Source organism: Trichoplax adhaerens, genomic scaffold, assembly GCF_000150275.1.
Source record: "Trichoplax adhaerens TRIADscaffold_9 genomic scaffold, whole genome shotgun sequence".
Classification (NCBI taxonomy): Eukaryota; Metazoa; Placozoa; class Uniplacotomia; order Trichoplacea; family Trichoplacidae; genus Trichoplax; species Trichoplax adhaerens.
Window position 1 is genome coordinate 1,250,123 of NW_002060951.1, and position 11,384 is coordinate 1,261,506.

The 11,384-nt window shown below is 33.8% G+C and overlaps 1 protein-coding gene across 1 annotated transcript; it reads left to right on the top strand.

Annotated features, from left to right (window-relative positions):
- Positions 1 to 1,353: 1,353 nt before the first annotated feature.
- Positions 1,354 to 10,743, top strand: TRIADDRAFT_58909 (uncharacterized protein; the record flags this gene model as incomplete). The annotated part of the gene is made up of 39 exons (XM_002114880.1): positions 1,354 to 1,413; positions 2,218 to 2,416; positions 2,620 to 2,759; positions 3,055 to 3,311; positions 3,450 to 3,576; positions 3,740 to 3,846; positions 3,931 to 3,997; positions 4,101 to 4,274; positions 4,383 to 4,556; positions 4,903 to 4,994; positions 5,180 to 5,216; positions 5,257 to 5,312; positions 5,383 to 5,515; positions 5,601 to 5,764; positions 5,872 to 5,938; positions 6,037 to 6,147; positions 6,280 to 6,408; positions 6,549 to 6,662; positions 6,748 to 6,798; positions 6,928 to 6,990; positions 7,067 to 7,174; positions 7,248 to 7,334; positions 7,472 to 7,518; positions 7,880 to 7,944; positions 8,028 to 8,215; positions 8,293 to 8,427; positions 8,513 to 8,608; positions 8,716 to 8,793; positions 8,869 to 8,904; positions 9,005 to 9,193; positions 9,278 to 9,403; positions 9,476 to 9,506; positions 9,609 to 9,687; positions 9,769 to 9,874; positions 10,001 to 10,102; positions 10,231 to 10,257; positions 10,351 to 10,422; positions 10,509 to 10,548; positions 10,622 to 10,743. The coding sequence occupies 39 exons, from the start codon at positions 1,354 to 1,356 to the stop codon at positions 10,741 to 10,743; spliced, it is 4,056 nt and encodes a 1,351-aa protein (XP_002114916.1).
- Positions 10,744 to 11,384: the final 641 nt, after the last annotated feature.

Sequence of the window (11,384 nt, forward strand, 5' to 3'; positions counted from 1 at the left end):
CAGTACAGTACTCTAATTTTTGATTGGCGGTCATTGCAGACTTGTACAGTACTATACTTACCGTACTAGAGCACGGTACGATACGGTACAGTACAGTACAGGACATCATCACAAGTTTTCCATTGGTGATACGGTACGGTGGCCCAGAAGGCTGAGGATGGAACGACACGTTTGCTGTACAGTACATTTTGAGTGGTACAGTACAAATGTACAGTACACTGAGTACAGTACAGTACTGTAAGCTAGCCCGAATTTTTGACACCCGATCTGGTACTGTACCAGTACCAGATCGGGTTTCGAAATGAGATTTACAGTACTGGACTGAACTGTACACTGTAGAACCATCACAACTTCAATACTGTACAGTGTACAGTACTTGACAGTACAGTATGCAGTGGTTGTGGTGATTGATGTACTGTACAGTACAGTACATTGTACAGTACTGTACTGTACTGTACGCTAGCCCGAATTTTGGACACCCGACCTGGTAACTGTACCAGTTACCAGATCGGGTTTAGAAATGAGATTTACAGTACTGGACTGTACTGTACACTGTAGAACCTTCAGGACCTCAATACTGGACAGTGTACAGTACAGTACACTGTGGTTCTGGTGATGGATGGATGTACGGTACAGTATTGTACTGTAGACCGGACCGGCGTTCATTACAGTCATGCCATGGAAATTCCAGTACAATGTACTGTACAGGACTACCATTGTACTGTACTGTACAGTACTGTACTGTACTGTCAAAAGGCCGTCCACAGTACAATACACTGTAGCTCACGGAACAGCGTGTACGGATTTGTATCCCTTCAACACTGACTTTGCAAAGTCAAAATCCTCTCGGCTCCATGCACATCTTGGTGTATGTGTATTGTACAACTGCAAAATTGCATTTTGGATTCTTCAACTGTATGAATTCTTGCCTGTGTTGCTTGTAATTGGTATCGCCATTGCGTATTTACCTTTGACGTAATACAAATTGGGAAATTTCATCCATCTATCCAGGTTTGAAATGGTTGTCAAATAGCAAATCATAGTCGACTTGCTTTGCAAACTTGTTGTTCTTCTTGCTGTTATACTCTAGTCGGTTGCTTTTACAATTGCAACTGCATGCGACAGTACAGTACAGTAGTGTGTATCGGCATAACTCTTTGTCGTACTGTACTGACGAGGACACCGCGACTAGTTTCATTTTCTACCCTTGCAAATAAGTCTCCATTCAATTCGATCATTTCATATTGGTTATTTCCTTCTTTCTTTTCATACTTGAAAGGATATTCAATTGACTCAAGGATTCCTCTATCCAATCATACAAAGAAGTAAAGGAAAAAAAAAAAAGCGACAAAAATGGCGGAAGGTCCGCGCCAATTTCACATTGGGCCTGATGGTTTACCTTCCATTCAAAGGGTACAAACAACGTTCTCCAATTTTTATTCATCATCATCAGATACTCAACTAACTTAATATACAGATTGAAATCAATTTACAAATCAAGGTCTACTGGCTTTTTACCATCAATCGATCCTAATAGTACAGTACAGTCATTTTATCATCAAGCACCACTAGACTACCGTACTCTACTAGAAGTGCAGTAGTAATAATAAGAAGAACGATCGCCTTGACAGTTTTGGTCAAAAACATCATTGCAATCAAACGCTTTTACATTACTTCAATATTATCTTTAGGCCATACTCGCTGACTAACTATACTATCAATCAAAAAGCAAGTCCATTCCCTTTCAGTTATTTTACTTACAATCAACCATGCTATCATATCCTAAAGTTTACCTGTATAGAGATACACTAACAAGGAACAAGGTTGAAACTTTGCTTTTGTTCTTACCCTTGGTCATAGCTTAATAACAAATTCAACATGGTAAAACTCTATGTTAAAATATCTTTCAGTAATATTGAAGCCATAATGTCTCTCTCTATACCATATTTTACAGTCTTTCTCACTACAAAGACGTAGTAAACACGTTTTAGTAAAGCCATCGTCTTTTACTGCCCCACTTGATACCAGAGATCATGGATGCAATTTTCTTCTAAAAACTGTAGTTGATAAGTTAATCAATCCTTTTTTCCTATCGACGTACTAAACTTGATTGTTGACCGACAGTAATACGTATATTACGGAATAAGTTTCTTACTAGGATGACAACTTACAGTAGATTCTCTACCTGGGTAATCTATTTTACCGTTGATATTGTAGGCAATTACTTCAATGCAAGAGAAAGGAATGGAAAATGATCCCAGATATTCACAACTAGTTGCTCTATCTCGTTCAATACAAAATAATGGACCCCGATCCTTTCCTGTTCCTAACGATGCCTGTATTTATCAAAGTGGTCAAGAACCCAACCGCTTAGGTCAAATAAAGAAGACTACAGTGGACAACAATAACAATAAAGGTATCCCAATATTAATAAAAAAATTCCGTGTCATTGCTTACTATGCAAGAATGAAAGAATCATGTTATGCATTATTTCATAATTTAAATTTGCAATTCGATATTTAGTAATCATATGACGGTGGCAATTTTGATTTTAATTTATTACAAACGATAGAAAGGTAACGTAAAATAACTGCAGATTGTCTTTGTTGTAAACTACAGGTAGTAACTTTAGCGCAACGCAGTTACAACAATTACGAGCTCAAATCTTGGCTTATAAGACGCTAGCGCGCAACCAGTCATTGAATGATAACGTCTTAGACCTAGCAAAAGGTGAAATGTCCAGTCACCATTTACAGCAAGTAAGCTTATTTTATATTACTATTTAGATTACTATTACAAAAGGCTGTTCAGCCATGACAACTACCACTATTTTATCAATTTCTACCTCCATTTAATCTCACGCAGAGGTGTTTTCATAATATCAACAGTACTGTACATTTCATACATTAAAAAAAAATGGATAACTGTGATAATCATAATTGGAATAGTAATATCTTTTCATAATATCCAATAACATGCAAATTGAACAGTAATAAACTGTTATCAATAATACATATACTACATATTTTTCCATCGGGTGCAATAAATCATCAGCAACAAAATGGAAATTCATCATCGATTAAAGCAATGCCGTTGACAACACTACAAGACATGCAAAACAATGTTCCAACTACGTCAGTGAATTCACCTGCACAAACAGTTTCTAATCCTTCACTCAAGAAATCACAAATAAATGCTTCCGCTACGTACTTAGCATTGACAGCCAATCAAGATAAGGGCAATAAACTAGCTCCACTTTCGAAACCATCGGGAATCGATCCAAAAGTTATTTATGAAGAAAGGAATCATAGGTATAACGGTAGTTATAGGTTACTTGATTACATATTGAAATAAACTACTATGTAATGCATTCTAACTTGTAAAATCTCTACAAGTTCTTTTTATATATATATCTTGATATTTTTTAATTTACTATCCTATGCTTTTAGATGTAATGCTCGAATAATGCAACGAATTGTCGAATTACAAAATTTACCTGATGGACTTAGTAAAGAAATGACAATGCGCGCCAAAATTGAATCATTAGCTCTAAAGCTATTAAATTTTCAGCGCAAGGTATTAATAATAGTAATTATTGTGATCGCTTTACAACATGTAGAGATCAGTTGTATCAGTATAACGGCTAATTATATTATTGATAGCAATCTTTTCTGTTTTACTTTTGTTGTATATATATATATAATAAGCCACGTTTTCAAATCTTATATTTTGACAATAGCTACGAACGGAAGTTGTAGCTTGCACTAGAAAAGATGCAACCTTAGAGACAACTATAAATCCGCGACTTTATAAACGTACTAAGAGACATTCTTTAAGAGAAGCTAGGTAAAATGGATTACACTATTAATATTGTTGATAACAAACGTTTCAATAAAATAATTTTTATCTCCTCTTATTATGATATTAAAGAACTACGGAAGAGTTAGAGAAACGACAACTCATGGAACAGGAACGAAAGAAACGACAGAAGCATCAAGTAAAAAACCACTTATTGAATAATTATTGTCAATTAACTATGAATGCGGATATAGAGTGGCATTTTAGATTTGTAACTGTAATATGTTATTTTTATAACAAAGGAATTCTTAAACAAAGTCCTTCAGCATGGTAGAGATTTCAAAGAATACCATCGAGCAACTGCTATTAAAGTGAGCAAATTAAGTAAAGCTGTAGCTTTGCACTATGCTAACAGCGAACGAGAACAAAAGAAAGAAAGTGAGCGCTTAGAAAAGGAGCGAATGAGAAGACTAATGGTAATTTAATTGATTATAACTTTTATACGGTAACATTTACTAATTCAACTTGAATTATGTTGGCAATATCTTAAGTTTATAATATTTGGCATTTAAATTATTTACCAGGACGAAGATGAAGAGGGATATCGGAAACTAATCGATCAAAAGAAAGATTCGCGTCTGGCTTATTTATTATCTCAAACTGATGAATATATCGCGAAAATGACTAAACTTGTGGTACAGCATCAAAAGCAACAAAATCAAATAATAAGACCCGAAAAACCGAGACGCAAAGTTGAAGTAAGATTGTACTATACCTTGACTGTTGCATTATTGATTAAAATATGCGGCGTTATAGCACTAATATAAATATTAATATGTTTTTTGTAATCATACTTGCTGGTGGATGAGAAGGAAGTAGATAAAGGTAATCAATCATTAAGTATGCTTTACAGAGTATAAGTGTACCTAAAATTATATGCTTAATTAAATCGTTTACTGGTTTTTAAATTTCTACAAATCGTATCAGATGGAGAATCTGCATTATCGAATGAGGTTAGAAAAAGTAGCGCTAACGTACTCTTGTAATATGCTGAAAGTATACATTATATATAGATACCTGTTTTACTGATGTGTTCATTTTTAGAATGAAGAAGCTGACCGTATTAAAGGTAATGGTACGAAAACTTCGGAAATAAGCACATCGGGAGTAAATTCTCCATCAGAAAACTACTCTGAGTATGTCTATTTTTGTTGACGGTACTTTTTTTGTCTTGAATGCTAAAATATATTTTTTTATGGGCAAATGCTTAACGTGTATGTAATCCTGGTCATCGGCTGATAGAAATCTTGCGGATAAGGTTTGTTAGACGTCAATATCTACTATAGTTACTGTTTATTGTTATTATTAATTAATTAATTAGGTTTAAACAGGTCTTTTTTAGTTATGCCTATAAGTCAGTGAGTTGATAAAGAATAATATATTATTATATCAAATTAGGATGGCGAAAATAATACTCCTAAGAAAGATAAAGGAAGCAATGCGGGTGCCAAAAGGTACGTTTACGGACGGATACTATGTAAGTTTATTACGGTTGATACTAAATAAGCAACTTTGATCATCTAGTATCTTGAAAGAAGATGATGAATACAATGTGTCAGGCAATGCAAAGAACTACTATAGTATAGCTCATATGCATCAAGAAGAAGTACGTGAGCAACCCAAAATGTTAATCAATGGAACTTTAAAATATTATCAGGTAACTCGGCTTAAGAGTTGTATCGGTTAAAAAATGATATTATGATGGTATTGACTGCGTCATTGCAACAATTCTTTATTTTTAGCTCCAAGGTTTAGAGTGGCTCGTTTCCCTTCTTAATAATAGTTTAAACGGTATTTTAGCGGATGAAATGGGTCTTGGTAAAACGATACAAACGATTGCCTTGTTAGCTTATCTTATAGAGAAAAAGAATATGACTGGCCCATTCTTGATTATTGTTCCTTTATCGTGAGTTATTATGACCTTAAGTGTTACTATTTCTGATGTATATCTGATCACTTCGTACACGAAAGTAAGGGTCCTGTTTTAACTGTAAGGTCATGTTATTATTGCAGCACTTTATCTAATTGGGTATTTGAATTTAACAAATGGGCGCCAGCCATCGTTAAAATAGCATATAAGGTAATACTAGCCATACAGTCTTCAATGTCTTAATCAAACATGTTGCTAACTGAATACGTACAGAATAAGCATACCTATACAATTTTCATATATTGTAGGGTTCACCTTTGATACGTAAAGCTATGCATCCTAAAATAAGATCTGGAAGGTTTAATGTTTGCTTGACAACGTACGAATATGTGATTAAGGACAGAAGTGTGCTATCGAAAGTAAGATATAATTATATATTATCATATTAATCTAACTACTAAATATACAGTCTGTATTTTTAACCCTGTAGTTAACTAGATTCCAATATTTACTTCGAATACTTGGCTTGTTAACGATGATATGATTTTTAGGTAAAATGGAAATATTTGGTAGTGGATGAAGGCCATCGCATGAAGAACCATAATTGCAAGTTAACTCAAGTTCTAAACAGTGCCTACTTAGCGCCTCATCGTCTTCTATTGACCGGCACGCCTCTGCAGGTATTCTATTATTTTCAGCTGCTCAGTTATTTGCTACGCCTTTTTAAAACTGCTGTTAATGATCCGTTTTATTACTACGTTAGTTGATTGTACAAAACGTTTAATAACATATATCGTATTATATATCTCATAACTGATAGAACCATTTACCGGAATTATGGTCATTGATGAATTTCGTTTTACCAAGCATATTTAAATCATGTAACAGTTTTGAACAATGGTTTAACGCTCCTTTTGCGACTACTGGAGAAAAGGTATTACATGAAGTAGTTTCATAATCTCAATATTGTATTATACATTAGTTACCGATATTTTACTACTTCTTATATAATTTCCTAGGTGGAGCTTAACGAAGAAGAGACTATCTTAATTATACAACGTCTACACAAAGTGAGTTTGCTTATATACGAACTTTAAGTTTAATTGCAATTGTAACGCTATTACGATTTCTGTCATACAATTTAAGAAATTTGAATCTGTTTACAGTATTGATAAAATTGCATGTATCTGTTCTTCTAGGTTTTACGCCCGTTTTTACTGCGTCGATTGAAGAGGGAAGTCGAGTCTCAGCTGCCGGAAAAGGTTTTAATAAATAGTTAGCTTCACTTGTATATCTTAAAAAGACTTGACTGTTCTTAAAATCCATCTGCTTTCGTAGACTGAGTATGTTGCCAAGTGCGAAATGTCAGCCCTTCAACGATTACTTTACGATCATATGCAAAAACAAGGAGTTCTTCTGACGGACGGATCTGAGAAAGATAGAAAGGTATAAATCCTAATTGGTCTTTAAAGATAGCGATTATTTTAAGATTGTAATGGCACTATCTAATGATATGTAGGGTCATGGTGGTACGAAGGCCTTAATGAATACGATTATGCAACTTAGAAAAATATGCAATCATCCGTTTCTTTTCCAACATATCGAGGTTTGCCATTTTCATATGTTTTTGGTAGTACCACACCGTAGCATCGATATGATTTAAATGAAATTTTTTGTTATAATTTTATTATATGATCGTTTCTCACCCCAAGTCTTACAGTCACTATGTTTATATCGTATTAGGAAGCACTAAGTGAGCATTTTGGAATGAAAGGAGGACTAGTTACAGGGTAAGTTTTTTGTACCATTTGACTTCGTATGATATCTAGCTGTGTGGTATTGGCAATGTCTATACTTTTAATTCTTCTAGTTATTATTTGCTATGGTAAAACTAATTAGTTTGAAATACACATCTGTAAACCTGCATTTGCATGAACGTTACAAATTACAACGTATACTCATTTTATTTAGGTGTAACATTTATCGTGCTTCTGGTAAGTTTGAACTCCTCGACAGAATGTTGCCAAAGCTACAAAGAACAAATCATCGGTATTAATAATAATTATTACTATATGAATTGTAAGTGAAAATCTGAAATTGAGGAGTATTGCATCCTTGATTAAATTATGCATTATTAAAAAATTTTTATAGTGTCTTAATATTTTGTCAAATGACGAATTTAATGACTATTATGGAGGACTATTTGGTTTGGAGAGGTATATGATGAATATATACTGTATCTTCGGTATTCTAAATGCTTATTTATATATATCGGCTTGAAAATACGTGTTTTATCTAGGCTTTCGTTATTTGCGTTTGGATGGTACAACCAAAGCAGAAGACCGTGGTCAATTGCTAGCACTTTTCAACGCAGAAAATTCTCCATACTTTATCTTTCTCTTGAGTACTAGGGCTGGAGGATTAGGACTAAATTTACAAAGTGCTGATACTGTCGTCATATTTGATAGTGATTGGAATCCTCATCAAGTATTGTATATGAATTAATCTGATTATTTTAACTGATATGGGATAAGAATAATGGAAAATTTTCAAATGTGCTATAGGATCTTCAAGCGCAAGATCGTGCTCATCGAATTGGTCAGCAAAACGAAGTTCGTGTTTTACGATTAATGACTGTACAAAGCGTCGAGGAAAAAATACTTGCTGCTGCTAGATATAAGTTGAACGTTGACGAAAAGGTACTCATAATGGTGATATATAGTGTAAGGTAGTGATACGAGTAGAGTTGTGTATGTCGCGATAAGCTGTATGGATTATCTTTAGGTAATTCAAGCTGGAATGTTCGATCAAAAATCAACTGGTAGAGAGCGTCGCGCATTCTTACAAGCTATTCTAGTTCATGAAACGTCGGAAGAAGAGGTTAAAATTATTACTTTGTCATGTAATTTACAAAAATAGCAACCATATTATTGATGCTTATAAAAGAGTAATCTTGATTGAAGAAAGATTATCAACTTCTATGATAGGAAGGGACGGAAGTTCCCGATGACGATATGATAAATCAAATTATCTCACGCTCAGAAGAGGAATTCGACTTATTTCAGGTAAGATTAGTTTGGTTTTTGGCATTGCGTGGATATTTAGTGACGCCTTGAATTTCTATCGTCATTCCAATATAGCGCATGGATGTGGAAAGGAGAGAATTTGAAGATAAGGTTTGTCCTTTAACAGTTATGGTTGTATTATGAATGCATCAATTTCGATCTAAGAATTTTACTACTAGTTATCAATAAGCTAACTGCAAACGTATATTAGGACCCTTTTCTGAAGAATCTTGGACGTTTAATGATCCAGAGTGAACTCCCTGCTTGGCTGGTAAAAAATGAACAGGATGTCCAGAAACTAACTATTGAAGAAGAGGAAGAAAAACTTCTAGGACGAGGGTCACGTCAAAGGCGAGAAGTCGATTATACTGATGGATTGACGGAAAAGCAATGGCTCAAGGTAAATTACGGTTTTTTTATGTGTAATTTCGATTTATGTAATGTACCATACAATATAATAATGAGCAATATTCATACAATTAAGGCGATTGAAGATGGTAACTTAGAGGAGCTTGAGCTGAAGAAGAAAAAAAGAAAATCGGAAATAAAAGAAACGGAGTGTAGTGAATCACCTCCACCACCACCACCGCCACCACCACCAGCAGTTGTTGTATGTAATTTTTGATGGACTAATGATCCGTAATGCTTCTCTTGATTAATTTATGTCTATGTTCTACTACAGAATAAGAAGAAGAGGGGTAGATCATTAAGAGGTGAGCTTAGGTCCAGATTGAGGATGATACTGTCGATTAACATTTATTTTCCGCACTCAAATCTCAACTTACATATACGATTTATTAATCCAAATATAATAGAAGATTATGATCCGAACCCTAAGGAATTAGTCGAAGATATGAAAAAATTAATTCGAACCGTTGTAAATTATACCGATAGGTAACTGTGCTGAAATGATAAAACTGTTTCTAAAATTTTAATTTTTACCAAAAAAAACATTTTTAACTTTATTCTAAATAGCACTGGTCGTCGCTTGAGCGAGATATTTATGGTTTTACCGTCTAAACGAGATCTCCCTGATTATTATCAAATCATCAAGAATCCAATCGATATCAAAAAGATTAAGGTTTGTTGACGACAGTTGTAAATGGTGCCTTCTCTTGATAAAATAATAACGGATTTGTTAACGCCAAATTTTATTTATCTTAATTAACTGTACGTATTGTCTCCCAATTTCTGCTAAATTATTCAGGAGAGAATAAACATGCATCGTTACAGACATATTGATAACCTGGAGGAAGATGTTTTACTATTATTTCAGAATTCTAGAATTTATAACATGGAAGGTTCTCAGGTGATTTTTTATTGCCATTATTAACATTTCGAGTGAATAATTCAGTGGTGATGTCCGTTTTCATAACGATATCATTGCGCAAAGTAAAACGATGCTACATAATTGAATTTCATTCTCTTACTTTGCAGATATATGAAGATTCTTTGGTGCTTGAAGTAGGTTTTACTCGAAAGCTTATTTATTGCATTAACACAAGATTTAAAAATATTTAAAGCATGACTTAAAAATGATCTTGTTTAAAAATATAGAATGTCTTCTTAGAAGCTCGTGAAGCTCTAACTGGAAGTGCTAGTGCTAGTGAAGATAGCTTTGAAAGTCAAGTAAGTAAAATAATTAATTTCTTATACAAAAGACTTCAGAACCACAAGATAGGATTTATAAGACATTTTATGCCCATGCAACTTAGAATTACAAGCAGAATGATACGGAAGAAAATAATAAAGAAGGTAAAAGCGATATTACAGCCTTGATTAAATTACCAGCAATTTTGACTAATACGTATATGACTTCTATTGTAAGGTCATATTCGGCTGAAACTCAAGATTAAAGATATTCCTGACGTTAAAGTATCGTCATCTTCCGCCAGAAAAAGACGCAATCGAGGACGCCCACGTCTGTATGATGAAGAGGATAATGACTAGATTGCGTAGACCGAGATATTCGATTTTTAGAGAGACTAAATTATTTATAACTTGTAGTACCTGATTATTACTTAAGTAGATATATTTTCTTTACCCCATTCAGCCGTTCTTTCGTCATCTCACAAAATTTCTTGTGCTAGCTTCTGTACAACAAAAGTAACACATCTAAAGCAGACCCTGATTCATTTAGCTGATGGTTGCTTTTATCGTACGAGTGCTATGTACTATATTAGTGCTGTATGTATCACTGTACATCTCGCTGTTATTTCTGTAGTGGTTCGTATAATGTTATAAAATGTAATGAAGAACATACCAATACTGTAGTACTTATGAACTGTATTTTACAGTGTTTGACGGTGATTTTCACCGTGATAAATGTCAAAGTGTATCTGTCATATCTGCCGATATAGTATTGTGTTAATGTTCTGGTTTAACGTAAAGAAATCAGTAATTTAATTCGTAGTTATGATAGGTGTATAACTACTATATATATACTGTATTTATATTATACAAACATTTCATAATAAACTTTAACAATTTTGATGTTATGTTTGCTAAACGTAAAACTTTTTCTATCAAAATAAAAAAAGTTCAAGTTTACATTATTCCGTAGCTGCTATGATACATCTACGTAATAACTT